General features: G+C 45.0%; 1 protein-coding gene across 8 annotated transcripts in view; it reads right to left on the bottom strand.

Annotated features, from left to right (window-relative positions):
• Nucleotides 1-317: 317 nt before the first annotated feature.
• VPS13B (vacuolar protein sorting 13 homolog B) overlaps nt 318-17,219 on the bottom strand; it is a 904,863-nt gene continuing 887,961 nt past the window's right edge. For 3 of the 8 annotated variants that reach the window (XM_010385612.2, XM_010385613.2, XM_030937298.1), the window contains 5 exons: nt 15,770-15,940; nt 9,289-9,465; nt 6,873-6,975; nt 6,064-6,313; nt 318-2,391 (listed from right to left, as the gene is read on the bottom strand). In XM_010385612.2, coding sequence (XP_010383914.1) covers nt 2,143-2,391; nt 6,064-6,313; nt 6,873-6,975; nt 9,289-9,465; nt 15,770-15,940 — 950 coding nt within the window. In that variant the 3' untranslated portion in view covers nt 318-2,142. The remainder of the gene's footprint in view (nt 2,392-6,063; nt 6,314-6,872; nt 6,976-9,288; nt 9,466-15,769; nt 15,941-17,219) is intronic. The other 5 variants (XM_030937297.1, XM_030937295.1, XM_030937293.1 and 2 more) reach the window with 3 other exon arrangements.

Genomic DNA, 17,219 nt, shown 5'->3' with positions numbered 1-17,219 from the left:
CCCTTGGCCTTCACTGCCACTATTTGGTAGCTGTGCCACCACCAGATAGTTGAAATAGGTAATTCAAATGTAGGGTTTCTTACTCAATATTGCTTTATTAATAACAAGCTAACAGTATGTAATAGAATTTGGATATATATCTAATCCAGAAAAGGTTACTTAATTAGAATTGAGTAATGTCAAAAAAAAAAAATTGAGTAATGTCTGCTAAATGACAAGCAAAGTATGGTACTTTTTCAGAGGTCTTTTTAGGACTTCATGTTTATTGCGAGCAAAGTGATACTGGAGAACTTCAAAAAACGACGCTTATTCAAAGCTAATTTAATCAGTAACTTTATTATAACAAAATCTGTATATTAACCCATTTAAACTCGTGTAAAATTCAGTGATGTGAGCTGTATTAAACCCAGGTATTAGAGAAAATTTGCATTGTAAAACCTGGTAACAATAGACATGTATGGGTGGTCAGTAATTCAAGGATACCTTTTAAACAGTTTTATATAATTCATATCAATATGCAAAATTGCCATAAAAGATACAAGGATTAATACATATTTACAGTTTTAGAAATACTCTTGAGGTTGACAGCTGTCACTTTTCTAAATGAGTTATTTACAGAACAAACTGAAACAGCCATTTTTCATAGTCAGAATTGTTCTTTAAATCTTGCTTTCCAGTAACAATTATGTAGTGACTTCTTATGCCCAGCATGTGAGAGTTGAAGATCAGTGGGTGTTGGGCATGGTGGCTCACACCTGTAATCCCAACAGTTTGGGAGGCGGAGGTGGGAGGAATGCTTGAACTCAGGAGTATGAGACCAGCCTGGGCAACATAGCGAGACCTCATCTCTAGAAAAAATGTAAAAAATCAGGTATGGTGGTGTAGTCTCAGCCGTTTGGGAGGCTGGAGTGAGATCCCTTGAGCCTGGGCAGTGAGCTTAAGCTACAGTGAACCATGACTGTTCCACTGTACTCTAGTCTGGGTGACAGAATGAGACCCTGTCTGTCTCCAAAACAAGTAAAACCTGTGGGCATTTAAAATTGCATTATCTTAGCATCTCAAAGTTGTAGGTAACAAGCTGTAGCCCCAAATTTAAGTGTAATCAGCGAACATGTTCTAAGTTACTGGACTGTAAGATATTTACTGAACATTGAAGACATCTTGGTAACCCAAGATCTTGAGTCAAACCCATTCTTAGGTGCAAAATATTATTAGACACTGGGAATATCTTCATGCTTTATCAAGTCAATTCCACAGAATAAACGAAATGGACTGGTATAATTATTAGCATTAATATTGGGGTTCTTGTGTGCTCTATGGCATACCAGGGAGTTCCCACTATGTATGTTTTGTTTATGGAACTAGAGAAACTCACCTGAGCACTTTGGGACTGGATTCAATATAGGACAAAGGATTTACTCAAAGTTTGCTTAGTAAAACACAAACTGGAAAAACACTTTTTCTAAAATGTACCTGGACAGTAATCAGACTGTTTTGTAAATTTTGGTAAAATGCAGACTTCATAGAAAATACACATAGCAGCTTTCAAAGAACAGCATTGCAGTTAAGTGACAAATGTAATAAGCCACAAAGTCCTAAGCATTTCATTTAAAGAATCCTAGGCCTTTGCAGACCAAAGAGCATGAGGCAAATGTGGTGACTCGGCCCAAAAACATATGAAACTTCTTTTAAGTTTTAACTCTGGCTCTCCATTGTAAGGCCTGGCCACATTCTATGATGGAACAGAGTTAATAGATCCAAATTAACAGTAGAAAATTTTGCAAGTGTCGTGGAGCAAAAAGAAATGCATCCTTTGTATGTGGTAAGGGACCTGCTAATCATTGTAAGTGGGAAAGGAACACGTTTTTGTCACTTTGAAGTATCTTTTAGAGGTAAGGATTTAAATAAGGAAACTGTTGGCCTTGTGTCCATATCAGATGTTAGAGCTGCCTAGGCTTTTTAAAAAAAAATGCAGCCCTGTATGGTGGCATGTGCTTGCAGTTCTAGCTACTTGTGGGTTGAGGTGGGAGGATTGCTTGAACCACAGAATTTGATGTCAGCATGGGTAATGTAGTGAGACCCTGTCTCAAAGAAACCCAAAAACTAAATCACACAAGTAGGAATCAATACCTCAGAGGGGACTCAAGGAAACCCTTTCCTCAGGGCTTTATTTTTCACCATGGTAAATTTACTAAGGAAGACCTGAGCAAAATGCGGATCAACCAAGTAATGGTATGTTTTAACAGTGGAGGGGGGAGGTTCGGCAGCCACCACAGGGCATGGTATTTGCATGGAAGAACAGCTAGGGGCCAGGTGACAAGATGTCTTTGTGATGTAGTCCACAAGTCTGTTGTACTGTTGCTCTGACAGTCTCTCTCGGACTCCATCTACCTAGGATCCAAAAATAAAGATTAGTTGCCAGACCCTTATGAGAGTTCCAGAACAAAATTAGTTCTTTTGCCTTGATATATTTGTACATTATGCCTTTAAGGTCATCTATTAAAGCCATTAATCCAAAATGTTTCCTTTTTTCCTCTGAGATACGGCAATGATAACAATGCAATTTTAGCAGTGTAACAAAAGTTGTGCATGAGACTTAGGACAGCCTCCTTTGAATAAGCATTTGGTATTGTGTAAAATTCCCATGTTTGAAGTTGACGATTTGATAACATTCTACTCACTAACCATTAAAACATCTGTCATTGCTCTGTAGCAACCAGCCCAAGAAAAAAGGAGAAAAATCTTTCCTCCACATAAATCTATTCAACATTAAACTCAGCACTGAAATAAAAGCTCTGTTTGCCTAGCTCCCCAAACCTCTTCAGATAGAACATCTTAAAGTGGAGAACACCTCTTTCAAACCAGTGGCTTTGGACAGAGCATTAAAAAACCTTTTGAACTGTAACATTTTCTGCTTTTATAAATCCTAGGATTTAAAGCCAGAGAAAATAGAAAAACTGGGCAGCGGAAGGGGAAATTTTTATGGAAAAAAGAGGACGCAAACTACATTTATGGTTCATAAAAGTCTGGCGCATCTTCAGTGGAACACAAATAGAACTGAGATATACTAGGTTCTTCAGTGAGATTTTCTGAGAAAGCGCTCATCAGATCATTCAAAGGCAGCTGAAGCTGTAAATTCTTCCCACCCTGAAGTCCTTTAGCTATCTAGTGTGTAGATCAAGTGGAGTGGGAAGTTTGCAGTTGTAAGCCACTAATTTGTGAATCTCAGGTAGCCACCAAACTTTCTGTGGTTTTTGCCTACTGAACATTGGCAAGACTACTCTGGAAGAAATGGTAATGTAAAGACTTTCTAGTTCTGTGTGTGGTCCAGTAACAATGCTATCAAAGTGTCTTAACAGCTGGAGAAAGTCCGTGTGATGGCACAGAGATAGTAAAGGGGCTTGCTAGAGAAATAAGTAAGGAGTCCCTTAGAGTTTGGATCTTGTGTTTTTAAGCTTGGGGAAAAACGGTCCCCAAAGATTCACTAACAGATGAAAGCTCTGCACCACCAGGCAAAAGCCAGAGCTCTGATATCTTTTGATGGGGCCAGAATTCATCTGGAAAGCTTTGAATACACAAAAAGTTTTAATTGCTCCTCCTGAACAGCAGCACAGGAAAACCCGTGTTGTGAAAGGAACCCAGCCAAGGAATAAATTGACCTTCTGACTCATTTTGAGCCTCTCATAAGGGATTTCAATAATGTGCCAAGCATATTAAGCAATTATTACCCCTAAACTGGTTGCATTTAACCAAGAAAAGCAAATGCTGACTTAAAAAAAAAAAATCTCAATCCTGCCATATTTAAATGTACTGCATGATGTCATCTACAAATTAATTCCTTCCAAAATTCAAAGGAACTGTGTTTCCTAGCATCTAAGGCAAAAGCTAAAAACCAGAAAGTCATTTATAGAAGATCTTAAAATACTGCTTTTAGTCTTCACTGGAAGTGTTCACAGCAGACAGGCTTCCTTAGGTCTGTGGATTATGTTGGGATGCACTAAAAGCTCAAGAAAGCTCCCTGAGAAGACAGCACTGCTGGCTACCCTCCCCCACCCACTCATGTTGAAAATACTCCGGATGACAGCAGTTGGGAGGGTTTAGTCTCAAAAGATGCTCTGCAGCTTGAGTTTTCTTAGGGGTGAGTAGGAGAGGTTGGGGTTACAGACACAGGATTATGGCAGCAGTTATTCCTATGAAGTCATTAACAGGAATATTAATGAGAGAGAAAGTAGAATAGAAAAAGCAGAATGTGGAGGCTGATGGTGCACTGGCCCATCCACCTTCCAGCCAGTGCCTGGCCTTGGCTGTGCAGGCACAGTGCTCCTGCTCTCAGTCATGTCTTCCCACCTCTGTTTTAGGCATTCCTTAATCCCAACCCTCTTTCAGCCCTGGACAGCAATGGAAAATCAGTGTTGAAAATGGTATCCAGAGCTTCAGTGCTGCTTCCTCATTCCACAGTCCCAATAATCTTGTCAACTTTTAGGAGTGGTGACTCCAGATACTATCTCAACCCCTAGGGAAACAGGTCTGTTTCCTTCCAGCCTATGATGATTCTCCACAATACCTGCCTCAAACAAAAATACGAGAGAAGGATCAACAGTTGAAGACAGTTCAACAGCAAAAGAATCTCCAGTCTCAATAGTTTAAGATCTGAAATATTTCCCAAGCAGCTAAGGAATAATGATGGTCACAGGGCCTTGGAGGTTTCTCATTAAGGACTAAAGACTTAATTGTAATGATATTATCCCTTGCCAAATCACTGCTGCTTTATTGTCAACTGATCAGAAGATTTTGGCAGATCTAATAAAGGCAGCCTGGACATCTGACCTCTGTTTATTCCCAGAAAGTCATCAACTTGAAGGAGCAATGTAGTCCTGGTGCCAAACCCTAGCTTAAAGCCTATGATCATGATCCAAGAAACTAGAGAAATCTTAGAGTTGTTGTGGTTGGCTGCTTTCCATCTTCTCAGATAATTTTACCCAAACAGTGGTGTGAGGGAGATACATGCCCCCATCGCAGGAAGAGAATAATGAAAGGAGGATCAAGCAGAACCTACTGGGGGCAGGTTTGCTGTCCTTTGCTGGGGCCACTCAGTGCCCAGGTTAGGACCTGCAGACTCCAGTTTGCCACTGATCCACCACCATCTTGCTGTGTGGGAAAAAGATGTCTGTTTCTTACGTAAATAATTAGGGTCTTATGGATCAGGCCATCATTCAAGGAGGAAGAACACAGAGCAGTTTTCCAGTGGGTGCACCTGTTTACCCTAGGCTGGACTACAGGAAGCTGGGGTCTTTCTGGTCGGGGCTCAGCTCTGACTCCTGACACCCAGTATGCCTTACCTGCGCATCTGTTCCACATTATGCAGGCCAGGAGCCAGCCTGGAGCTGCCCTAAGAGCCTTAAGTATCATCCCCAGGGGGGGATTCTATGGTACTTACGGGGTGGGAAACCATCCTGTGGGAAAGAACACAGCCACAGAGTACAAAGCAGTGGATTTGAGAGAGAGAGACCACCTCACAAAATGTTGACCCTTGAAGTCACCAGGTTTGGGGATAGGGGACGGAGTGGAGAGTCTTTTTTCATGATGCCCCTTGCTCCTGCAGTGGTCCTCTCCAGCACCCACAGACCTCCAACACCCTGTGGCCAATTGGAGTCCTCAGGCAGTTAAGGACCTGACTTTAGGCTTTCAGACCAGGGGGCCTCCTTTGTGGAGCAGTTGCTGGGAATTGCTGCCCCAATCCTGGCCCTTCCTGTACCAACCCACTCATTTTGTAACTCCACTGTCCTGTCCATCGAGCACCCCAGCCCCATGACGGTCAAGCCAGATTAGCCTTGTTCAGCTGACATGGTGACTTAGCCCCAGACCTTGAGTCCTGCTGGCCGCCTGCTGGGCTCTCCTGTACAGGGCTCATGTGCATATCTGGATGGGGGCTTCCCAGTGCCCTTTTGCAGTGCCCCTCCGGCCTCCACACTCCCTCTCTGGGTAGCAGCTCTCCTTGGTCTCCAGCAGCCACTCAAACCTCCCTGGCAGCTAGTCTTGTTTGCCCTGTTTTCTGAAACGTACCTCCACATCACAGGCCACTCTTGGCTGCTTCAGCTGCACTGTGAGTAGGCTGTTCTGCTTGCTGTCCTGTGCACAGTCGATTTCTGTGACGGGGAAAGCCTGCTGCTGTGTGTCCTCACTGACACTCACCACGAAGAGCACTTCTGATGTCAGCAGCAAGCACCCTTCATGCTCCTGGCCTGAGCCCCTCACCAAAACCACATCCAGGGCCATGTGGACTTCTGGTCTGCCCAGAGACTGAAGCATTTTCCTGTTTAAAAGGAGAAAAGTGAGGCCAGGGGCCAGCTTTGAAAAGATGGTCACTTACCAGCGCTCATTATTTACCAATGGGGCAACCTCCCCAAGGGCAAAGGGCCCTCACCAATCCAATTACTCATTTTAGCTTGAAATGTAATTGTCAATTCTCAAACACCGATTCTGGTTAACAGAACCTGCTTCCTCCTGGGAATAAAGATTTCCCTTGGTTTTGCTTAGCTCCTTTTCTCCCCATTAGAAATAGCACCTCTAATTAGAGTGCTCATTCCACAGGGAATCTCAGGCCCTCTAGCAAGACTGGGCTTCTCTGCCAATGTATGACCTTCCTTGAGTGGTTAGGTATGGAGCAGAGGAGTTGGGCAGCTAGCCCCAAACCTGGCAGTGGCAGCCTCTTCCTGTCCCTCTACAGTGCTCTTGTGCTGCCTGAGATGCCAGTGCCAACAATGGCTACTCCTGGGCTCCCTGGAAGTGTGGCCCATTAGCTTGAGAGCAAGCCAGGAGCTATTAACATACAGTATGGATGTAAAGTTGAGCAAGTATCTCAATAATTTTACCAGACATATTTGACATGGCTGTTTGGAGCCTGGTCAGCATGTAGATCACTTGGCTGATAGCGCTGTTTGGGAAGCTGAGAAAGTCCAGCTCCATGTAAAATACCTGTGGTAAGAGAAGCAAGGGAGTTTTACTACTTGTTTTCTGGAAAACAGTTTCATGCTGCAATGATGTCATCTGCTCAGAGCCATCCATAAAATGTTACAGATCCAAAGTGATGTCACATCTTTGGAAGCAAGTGTATAGATCATCTTTAAACATTACAATGCTCTTAACCTTGGTGATCTTGCATTAGAAAATTAAAATATGAATGTGTTACACAGTCCAAGCATAGACCAGCAATTAGAGGAAGCAAAAACACTGAAAGTAGCTGGTCATGAACAATAGCTTAGACATCATTTGTAATTGATACGTTAAAAAAGTCTAGCTAGGTCTGGTATGGTGGCTCATGCGTGTAATCCCAGAACTCTGGGACATCAAATCAAGGTGGGAGGACTGCTTGAGTCAAGGAGTTAGAGACCAGCCTGGGAAACAAAGTGAAACCCCCATCTCTACAAAAAATAAATAGTGGTGCGTGCCTGTAGTCCTAGCTACTCCGGAGGCTGAGGTGGGAGGATCACTTGAGCCCAGGAGTTGGAGGCTGCAGTGAGCTATGATTGTGTCACTAAATGCCAGCCTGGGTGACAGCAAACCCTGTGTCTAAAAAAAAAAAGTCTAGATTGTTAGTTAGCTTCCTTAATACTTCTGTATCTGTGCTAAGGCTAGTCAAAAAATAAACACACAGATACATACAAAGGCACACCCTTTGCCTAGATACACTATTTAAATGCTAAGTGACTTAATTCAGCTGTTAAACACGAATCCATGTACATTTATGAGTGCGCTTGGAGCCTCTGGTTTATGACATGCTCTCCCTGGTGCCAGCACCAAATGAGGGCACCCAGCAGCAGCCACATAGGCCTTTACAGAGACTCTCCAGAACCAAAGATGGTAGAGCGTGTGTGCTTTCTGAGGGCTTGTAAATGTTTATAAACGATGCAGTCATTAGACTAAGAATTAGTGGTTTGTAAAACCTTCAGTTCGGTAATAAAAGTTTTACAAGAGTGAGGGAAACCAAAAAGGCCATGTGAAGCTCTGCTGTAAGATCTTCTTACATAAGGGAGCATTCTTCAGCCCTGGGAAACACAGTGAGGGACAATGGCATTTTCAAAACCAAAAGAATTTATGAGGTATGACTTGACTTTACCTCACTGGAGTCCGTATCATAAGGGAGTTTAACTTTCCCCACTTACAGGTTATAGCACATCTTACTGTCAGTTTCCCTGTGAGTGAAAATGTCATTCACAGAAGGAGAGGGAAATGAGGGGGGCGAGGAGGGGAAAGCGAAGAGGAACACATGCTGGCGTCTGTGTGGTCTCTTAAAGGATGCTTTCCGGATGGCTGCCTGAAGTGTGGGCACTCATTCATCTCCACTCCCTTCCTTTCAGACGCTGTTTTTATGCCCTGATCTAGCTGCCTCTTGTCAGGCCTGCTGAGGAGCAGGATGCCTCCCTTGAAACACATCCCGTGGGCTTTATGGCCAGATGTGGATGCAGACACAGTGTGCTTACATGTCTGACAAACGGGAGGGTGCTTCTGTGGTTTGTGATACTAGCTAGACAGCCTGCTTCATGACCAAAATGATGACACCAATTTTAGGTAAAATGGTAACCGTTCCAGCCACAGGTTTATAGAAAGTCACTTTAATGTGCTCTGCCACAAATGCAGAAAATAAGCCTGGGAGGAGGTGCTTCCTTTCACAGGCACCCATTACTCGTGTGCACACTGTTGCACGGGGAGAGGCCCTGGCACGCCCATCCAAGTGCAGGTAGTGCCGTGCGCCCATGCACTCCACAGCTGTCTGCTTGCGAAAGGGATTTTAGTTGCAGACCCTTTGTTTCTGCCCCGGCCTGACTGCGAGCAGCAGGATGGTGTCTGTGGGTGAGAACGCCACCCCAAACCCAAAGATCCATGTGCACATCCACACTCTTGTCTCATTCTCTACTGCTTCTTAAAGTTATCTTCCCACAACCTATCACTCCTTCCACATTTCTCATAGGAGAAAGTGTTAATTCTTTTCTCTGTGGTATTCTCCATTCTGCCCTCAACCTCTAAACTGGTCTATCAGGTGTACTGTAAAAAGATTCTGTGACATATAGACTGAAACTAGTAACTGGTTTCCTGATTTTACGGTTTTATTATTAGTAGTAAAATTCTACTCTGTGTAAATAAGCATAGAGAGGTAAGAAAGATAGCCACTATTTATTTATCTTTTACTCCTCTACCACGTGAAAGGTTACACTATCTTAGGGAACCCTTGGTATAATCATGCAAATCACTAACGTCTGGGTTGGCCTGATGCGTTTTCCACCAACTTACCGTAACCAGTCTGTGACACCAGCTCAGCAGCTCCTCCGATGGGCTTTGTGAACACCCCCATGATTCCTTTCCCCACACCTGAGATGACACCCTTGGCCTTGTGTCCTGCTGAAGCATGTGCCTCAGATGTTTTCTGGAAGTTCTGCATCGGCTGATCGACTATACCAGCGATTGCACCTGGAATAACAAAAGCCCTCAGTAAGGACAGAGGCTTAAAATTTTTGGAAAATGAAAGGCTCCATCTGGAACACAGTTTTATCTGGGTTGAAAATGAGTCCCCACCCTCATTATAAAGGTCTTTACTACCCATTTATTTACCAGTTATCTAAGTACACCAAGGGCAGTAGACATTTATTATTGTCATCAAAGCACGATATTCAGATGGAGTTTGGTCCACACAGTCAGGATCTGTGAAGTTTAGTTCAGAATTTAACAAACCTGTCAGGCTATTCAGTGTCATCCATACATCTTTCCTCTGAAGTCAGGCAACACAGTTTACAGAGAGGAGCTAACAATTCCTCAGGAGCAGGGAAAGACTGTTTAGCCCAATACATTTGCACCGATTCAGGAGGATGAAAAACTGGAAGGGGTTAAGCCCCTTTCTAACTCCCCACTTTTAATAATAATCATAACAATCATAATTTAGTAGTATTAATACTTAAGAGTAATTATTGATACAGTAATTATTATTTTGATTATAGGTAATCTATCTGGAATGCTTACTAGGTCTGGGGACTGTGCTAAGAGCTTTATTTGTATGAGATCATTTGATCCTCATATTCCCAGGAGTCAGACATTGTTTTTATCCAAATGTGGACACTGAGGCACAGAGGTTAAGGAGTTTTTCCCAAGGTCACACAGCTGTTAAGTGTACAGAGAGTGTGAGTCACAGCATAGCTCTTAACCACCAAGAGATTCGCTTATCCCATCTATAAAACAGGCTCTTCCTCTTTGCCAATCTTGGAAAACCTTTCTCTCTCACTTGAATTGAGGTTTGGCCACTTACTCTTCACTTAGAATAGCGACCAAAACCCCTCGGGGCTCTGCTCCCACAGCTGTAGCACAGGGCATCCATCTCCTGCACTGAGCCTGAGGCAGTTAAGATGAAAGGAGCCCCTCAGGCAGTCCTGTAGATAGGGCCCCTTTGCTACTCCTGTTTTGAGAGGCCAACTGTAAGAGCTAGAAAAGCCTCACCATTCTGATTTTCTTTCATGATGGAGTGGAGGGCTCCCTAACTCAGAAAGAAGGGAAAATTTCTTTACAATTCTTGACAGAATTCTCTGTTTTCAACTCAAAACTGCTAGGATTGATGAAAATGCTCTGATCCCTGGTAGAAATTTTAGTGCACATCACGTCAATTGTAAAGGGAATGTTTTTCATGGACTCCTTTCCTCTAGGTTTTGACAGAGACATTTAAATTTATGCATTGACAGATTCAGAATGACCTGAGGCAACAGGCCTGTTTCCCAGCCTAGAGTCGTGCTGCCAAACCTTATACAGAAATGGCAAGAGTGAGCAGAGGAAGCTGCTCCCGGCAGGCCCAGGCCACCCCAGCTATCCAGAGTGAGGGTCACTCTTTCAGCATCACAGCTAGCCAGGCCTGGCATTCGGCTGGGAGCGCCCCTCATTTGCCATTGACGCTCCACTCCATTTGGAAGATCAGAAGTCAGAGTGGCCACACTGAGGGACAGGGAGGAACCCTGGGTCTTCTCTTCCAGTCACCTCAGCAGATTATCAAAGTGAACAGCATCAAATCAAAGAGTGGAGCCTGGGGCCAGCTGCAGTCACCCGCACAGGGTGCTGACAGCCAGCTGCTCCATCGCACGCAGGTATCAAGTGAAGCTCCCTCTGTTCTGCTCCTCCGTTTTCTCCGGCCACAGTGAAGGCTCCAGTTACTGTGGCTTTGACAGATAGGACGATTTGGGCAGCCCCCCCAAAAGTGGAAAGCCTGAGTCCCATGACAAGGTGTTAGATTCTGAGAGTCAGAGAGGGAGCTGTGGAACCACCTGCCCTGGGCTCAGCAGCAAACCTTTGAGGGGGAAATCTGGCCTGTCACACCAACTCCTCACCAGCCACCAGGTGCCTTATCTACCTCTGTGCTCACAAGCTGGAGAACAGAGAGGCTAAGAGACCAGCAGTCATTTCATGGTCCCTGCAGCCCTGCTTTGAGAGAGGCAGCCTCTCTCAGAGCCTGGAATGGCTCTCCTCTGAAGTATATCCTCTGAAGTAAATCCCACAACTGGTAAATTATGGACTGTCACAGACTCAAACTCTGCTTGAAGGCTTTCAGGAGTGGAAACTGATCCCAAGACTTGTCTGCTGGCGTTAGGCCCACAGGGTGGGCGGCCACATGGAGATGGCTGTGATCTGATGAAGCCAGTGAAGAGAGAAGAGCGTGCCTGGGAGGGGTTTCCAGGACTGAGTGAGTGCTGCACCCCACAGGACACAGGAGCTATTGCCTGTTGTGCCTTGGAAGGTGGAGGAGGAGGAAGGCCTTCATTGTGGAGCAGGAAACCACCACACCTTCCCTCACCTCTTTCTGTGACTTGCTTCTAAGCCTTGGGCAGAAACTACTTGGTCACTGAGCTATGCAAGTTCCTTGTGATGCATCTATTTTGATGCTGCCTTTACCATGTGGTGTAATTTTGTTTCTGGCATTTTTTTGTCACACTATCAGAAGGACAGGCATAAGATGGTATACCACGCCACAGCTCGCCATTCCAGAAAGAAACGAGATGCATAGAGTATACTGCGCATTCCAGCTCAGTGCTTCTTTTTTGACCAGAACAGATGAGCAAACCAACAAGGAAGCACTTTGCCTGTCATTCCTAAATTCCGCACTGACTATAATACACACCAGTCAGTAAATGGCAGATGGTGGTCTTAAGGGCAGTCTCTTGGGATATGCAACTCTTGAGTCACTCCCTCGGAGGGGACTTTTCTGATTCACCTGGCGGAGGCCTGTTTTGTTGGGATTCCAGATGGTATAGCTAAGAGTGCCCATGAAGAGAGAGGAGGTGGTCTCTGGGGAATCCAGCAGTGTGTCACAAACCAGGAAGCATCCCAAAAGAAGTGGGAGTCAGAGGAGCAATTCTTGACATCCTGACTTTGGTGTTCATGAGAAGGCATCAGGTCTGGGAGGAAATGCAGAATGCAGTTGTGATGCGGAGCTGCATATCCTTTCTCAGTGCAGGCTCCAGAGTGTAGTAGAAAGTGTGGGTGTTGGGGAACAGATCTGGTAAATGTGGGCAAGGCTGATGCCAATACTGCAGGCTAAACAGTTTTTCCAAAAGCCGTTGCTTTTGGAAAACTGTCATGGAGCTCATCCAAAAGCCTCGGCGGCATCTCTCAGCCAGCAGACACTTTTCCCTGCTGACCTGAGGCAGTGCGGCTGGGCGTAAATTAAAGACTTGCTTTAATTTTCAAGGGCCTCATAATGCTCCATAGGGTTCCCATGAGGGTGAAGCAGAGTCAAGAAGGCCTCCTGAACCCATAAACATTTGGGGGAAATGTGTTTTTCCTACACTGGAACTTGAAATTGTTCAATCTCCCCACATCCTTATGGTTTCCAGGCCTGGAGCTCCACAGGAGTAGGCGACATGGTGGAAAGGCCCGTGCTCCTGTCCCTGCTGGAGGTTTGACCTGGCTAAGTCACTTTACCTCATCCAAAGTTGTGAAGCTGTGAAGGGTTATGAAGTTGTGAAGGGTTGTGAAGATCAAATAAGATGACACCTTTGAAAATGCTTTGCCAACTCTAAACTTTTCCTTTAATATATTTTTATGAACTGGGTCCTTGACGTTTCTGTCTTTTTGAAGAAACTGAGCAACTAGAATATTTCACTGGCATGGGTTTAAAACTATTATTATTACTGTCATTATTTTGAGACAAGGTCTCACTCTGTCCACCAGACTGGAGTGCAGTGGTGCAATCTCAGCTCACTCCAGCCTTGACCTGGGCTCAAGCAATCCACCTCAGCCTCCTGAGTAGCTGGGCCCAAAGGCATGTGCCACCATGCCTGGCTAATTTTTGTATTTCATTTTATTTTTGTAGAGATGGGGTTTTGCCACATTGCCCAGGCTGATCTCGAACTCCTGAGCTCAAGCAAGCCACTTGCTTTGGCTTCCCAAAGTGCTGGGATTACAAGTGTGAGCCATGTGCCCGGCCTGGGTTTCAAATTATTATGTGATAATGGCTGTAACTTCAATTAGGCACTGCATTGTATATGGCAATTTCAAACACCATTTCTGGGGAAGAATTAAACGGTGGCCAATCTATAACTTTCCAAAGTGAGGAGATTCAGTTTGTTGTACTCTCCTCTTTCTTCTTCTTGCCACACACTTGGTAGTTCTAAGACCAGACATTTTGAGATAACTCAACAATTACATGAAACAAAGGCTCTTTTGAAGTCTTACAGGAAAGGAAGCTGGTTTGAGCCAAGCTTGAGATGCCCACTGTGAACTCTGCAGAGTCCAGACACGGACACACTGCTCAGGGTGTGGGCTGGGCTGGGAATGGGGCCGGCCAGTGTTGGCAGGTGCAGCCAGCATCTACAGAGGAGGTTTATGTTACCCCAAGAATTAATAATCTTCTGGAAATTACCAGATATGCACAAAGACCCCATGAGCCCACTGCACTTTCCAAAAATGAATTCCCTCACATGGATAAAGATATGCAAGACACAATGACTACAGCAAAGATCAGAGCATTATGACTTACCCTGTCAACAGGACCCACGCCCAGAAAGATGACCTTATCGGGACAGATTCTTGACTCCTCACACAACTGATTTTTCCCATCAGGTACAGTCTTACACACTGAAAACGGAGCATTGGCTGGGGCTTCTCTGAGTGGGAAGAGACTGGAACCCTTGGGCGGGAAGGGAGTCGGGTTTGGGGTGGAGACAGCCACACACCAGCCAGCCCAGGGGTGGGTGGGTCGGGCTCTCTGTCTCTCAGAGGGGCTGGGCTGGAGACAGGGAAGCTCTCAACCCCAGAGTAGTGGTACTTAAGCCTCCAATTAATAGCATCAACAGGTCCAGAGTTGCAAAACAATGACCTTGAGATCCTCAATATAACCTCATTGTCACTTCCTCTGGTTACAGCCACTTAATCCATTAGATTAAGTGAAAATATTCCTGCCATTGCTCAGATGTTTCTTTTTGCGGAGACACTCTTGGAAACCAGGCAACTCTTATAGTTCATTTGCTACCATACTATGATAATGATAGGTGCTGTTTACCAAACATGAGCATGGTGGCTGCCATATAACTACCACTGTTACTTCTAACAATGGTATCACCAGGCCCAATATACAAAAGAAAAACTCAGGTTCAGAAAAGAACTTCTCTGAGGTCACAAAGAAAGGACTTTGACACCCTAGCCTGAGGTCTGGGGCTTCTGAGGGCAGGGTCCCCTGCCACACCGCCTTCCCCAAAGGAGTCACCATCACCTTTGGGTTACTGAGTTAAGCAAGAAGGTTGCTCCTTTACCCAGCTTGTTTATCACAGGTCACCAGCTTCCCAGTTTCCACAAATGACGTGCCCCACACCACTGAATGTTTTTACCTGTATAATTTCTAGCAACTTAACCTGAACTTGTGCCATTTTACCACTTCCTCCCAGAGCCTCAGCTGGCTGCAGTTGCCAATCGAGGAGTTATGTAGAGAACTGAAGATCAGAGAGAGGGCAAGTCCTTTCAAACTCATCTTTTCTACCCTTTGCTCTGCACTGCTTTGGGTGACTTTGATCTCTGGGAGGCGCACACTTCCTCAGATGCAGGACAGGCACATTGCCAAACAATACAGTTTTAAATTCCTTTGCAAACAAATAAACAAAAAAATCCTTGAAAATCTTGCCCTGCAAGCTTTTAGCTCTGAAGCTTCCTTTTTATAGATTTTTTTAAAGCAACTTATTTTCAAACATTTGTAATATTTTGAAATATGCATAGCAATCTTCACCTCTATACCATCTGGCTGCTCTACAAACAATAATTGCTCTGAGTCAGGCTGATCTCAAAAAAGTAAAAGGACAAAGTGGGCTCCTCACTGAAGTTTACATGACATTTGCATGTTGCTCTAGTGCTTCTCAAACAAAAGAAGCGGCTCAGCATGTGTGGGAGTGAGGGAGCCAGTGCTTCGGAAGGGTTGCCTATCATATTCTTCAGAAAGCAAACAGCTGGATGCTGCTGTCCTCGTGCAGACACCACTATGCTTAGAGCGGGTCCTATCAAATTAGGATTTCTTTTAAGAACTTTAGTGAGGCCCAAGATACATTTCATACACAAAGAAAACACAGGTGCTGCATGTGCTGCTGTGCAGGTGAGCCCTCAGCGGGACGCACTGCAGAACTCAGAGCAAGTGCCTTAGCTTCTCTGAGCATTTCCCGGTCATCCCCAGGCAGAAGGCGAGGTTGCCCAGTCCTGGGAGACCCTGCACCTCAGTCTGCTGGATTGCAGACAGGTGGGAGGCCCCGCAGCCCCTTACCAAGCAGGCTGATGCCCAGCCGGGACAGGCCCTGTCGAAGCCCCTCGCCCAGGCTCTCGGGGAGCTGCCGCCGCCACTCCTCCTGTCGGTTGTAGTGCTCCTCATCCAGTGAGAGCCGGTCCATGTTCCGGGCCAGGCTTGTGGCCAGGTTGGTGATGGATGTGAGGGTACCTGAGGGAACAAGAGCATGGGGTTAGCTTCCTTGTCACATACATGAGGGACCCCAAGGCAGTAGTTTCAGAGGCAGCGGGCGCACTTGTGGGCCCTCCTGGACATGCCCGGGGCAAGTGATGGTGGCTTCCTCTCAGGGAATTTGAAGAAAGAGTCTTAAGAGGTAAACAATTGGGGTGGTGGCTCACGCCTGTAATCCCAGCACTGTGGGAGGCCAAGACAGGAGGATTGCTTGAGCCTAGCAGTTCGAGACCAGCCTGGGCAACATGGCAAAACCCTGTCTCTATGAAAAGTTAAAAAATTAGCTGGGTGTGGTAGTGCACACCTGTAGTCTCAGCTACTCAGGAGGCTGAGTTGGGAGGATTGCCTGAGCCCAGGACGTCAAGGCTGCAGTGAGCTGCAGTTGCACCACTGCACTCCAGCCTGGGTGGCAGAGTGAGATCTTATCTCAAATAAGACACAATAAAATTAAAAAGAAGATGAGGTAAAGAGGAACACTTGCCCACAGGGGTGATGACACTCTTCAAAGGGTAAGAATCACAGGTGCCAGAGAGCAGCCTAGAGTTTCACATGAAACTATCCTTCACTATAATTGAATTTGTCAAGGTTTGGTTAAAACAGTATTGATGCCTTCATTGAGGCCCAATTTTGAAGGTTAAAATCTGCCCGCTCTGATTTTAAAGGGTAAAGTTACGTTGCTAAGTTTTAGAAAGATGATAAAATATTTCAACTTTAGGAATAAATTTTATTCCCTCCCTATAACTTCAGTAATAACAAAGGGGGAGATACTAAACCTTATCATTTGCCATTCTGAGGATGTAATTATTGTGCCATGGAGAATACGTGCAATTTTGATATTCAGGATATTAACTGAAAAAACAGTGAGGGGAATAAAAGGAGTAAATCATGTGAGAGCCGTGAATCTGTCTGGTTTTCCTAAGAAAGGCTGTTTTAGCATTTGGTCACAACAGCCACAATTCCTCTAACAGGTCTGCACACATTTCAGTGAGCAAAACTGAGCGACTTTCATGTACAGATCTGGACGCTAACAAACTAGCTCATCTGTTATTGCAGGTCCAGTTTCAGGAAGAAATGCTCAATGTCGTTTTTGCAGCTGCATCTTTACCAGTAATCTGAAGAGAAAAATATCGGCGTGCGTGCACACACATAGGGATGCCAACAAACCAAACAGATTTTGCTAAGAGAATAAGAGAACAAGTGTAAAAAACATTCAGTGAGTCAGTAGGCTGAAAATACCGCTGAGGTTCAATTTAGCAGG

Source organism: Rhinopithecus roxellana, chromosome 9 (assembly GCF_007565055.1).
Source record: "Rhinopithecus roxellana isolate Shanxi Qingling chromosome 9, ASM756505v1, whole genome shotgun sequence".
NCBI lineage: Eukaryota > Metazoa > Chordata > Mammalia > Primates > Cercopithecidae > Rhinopithecus > Rhinopithecus roxellana.
The sequence above is the reverse complement of the archived record's forward strand: the minus strand, read 5'-3'. Positions and strand labels throughout refer to the sequence as shown.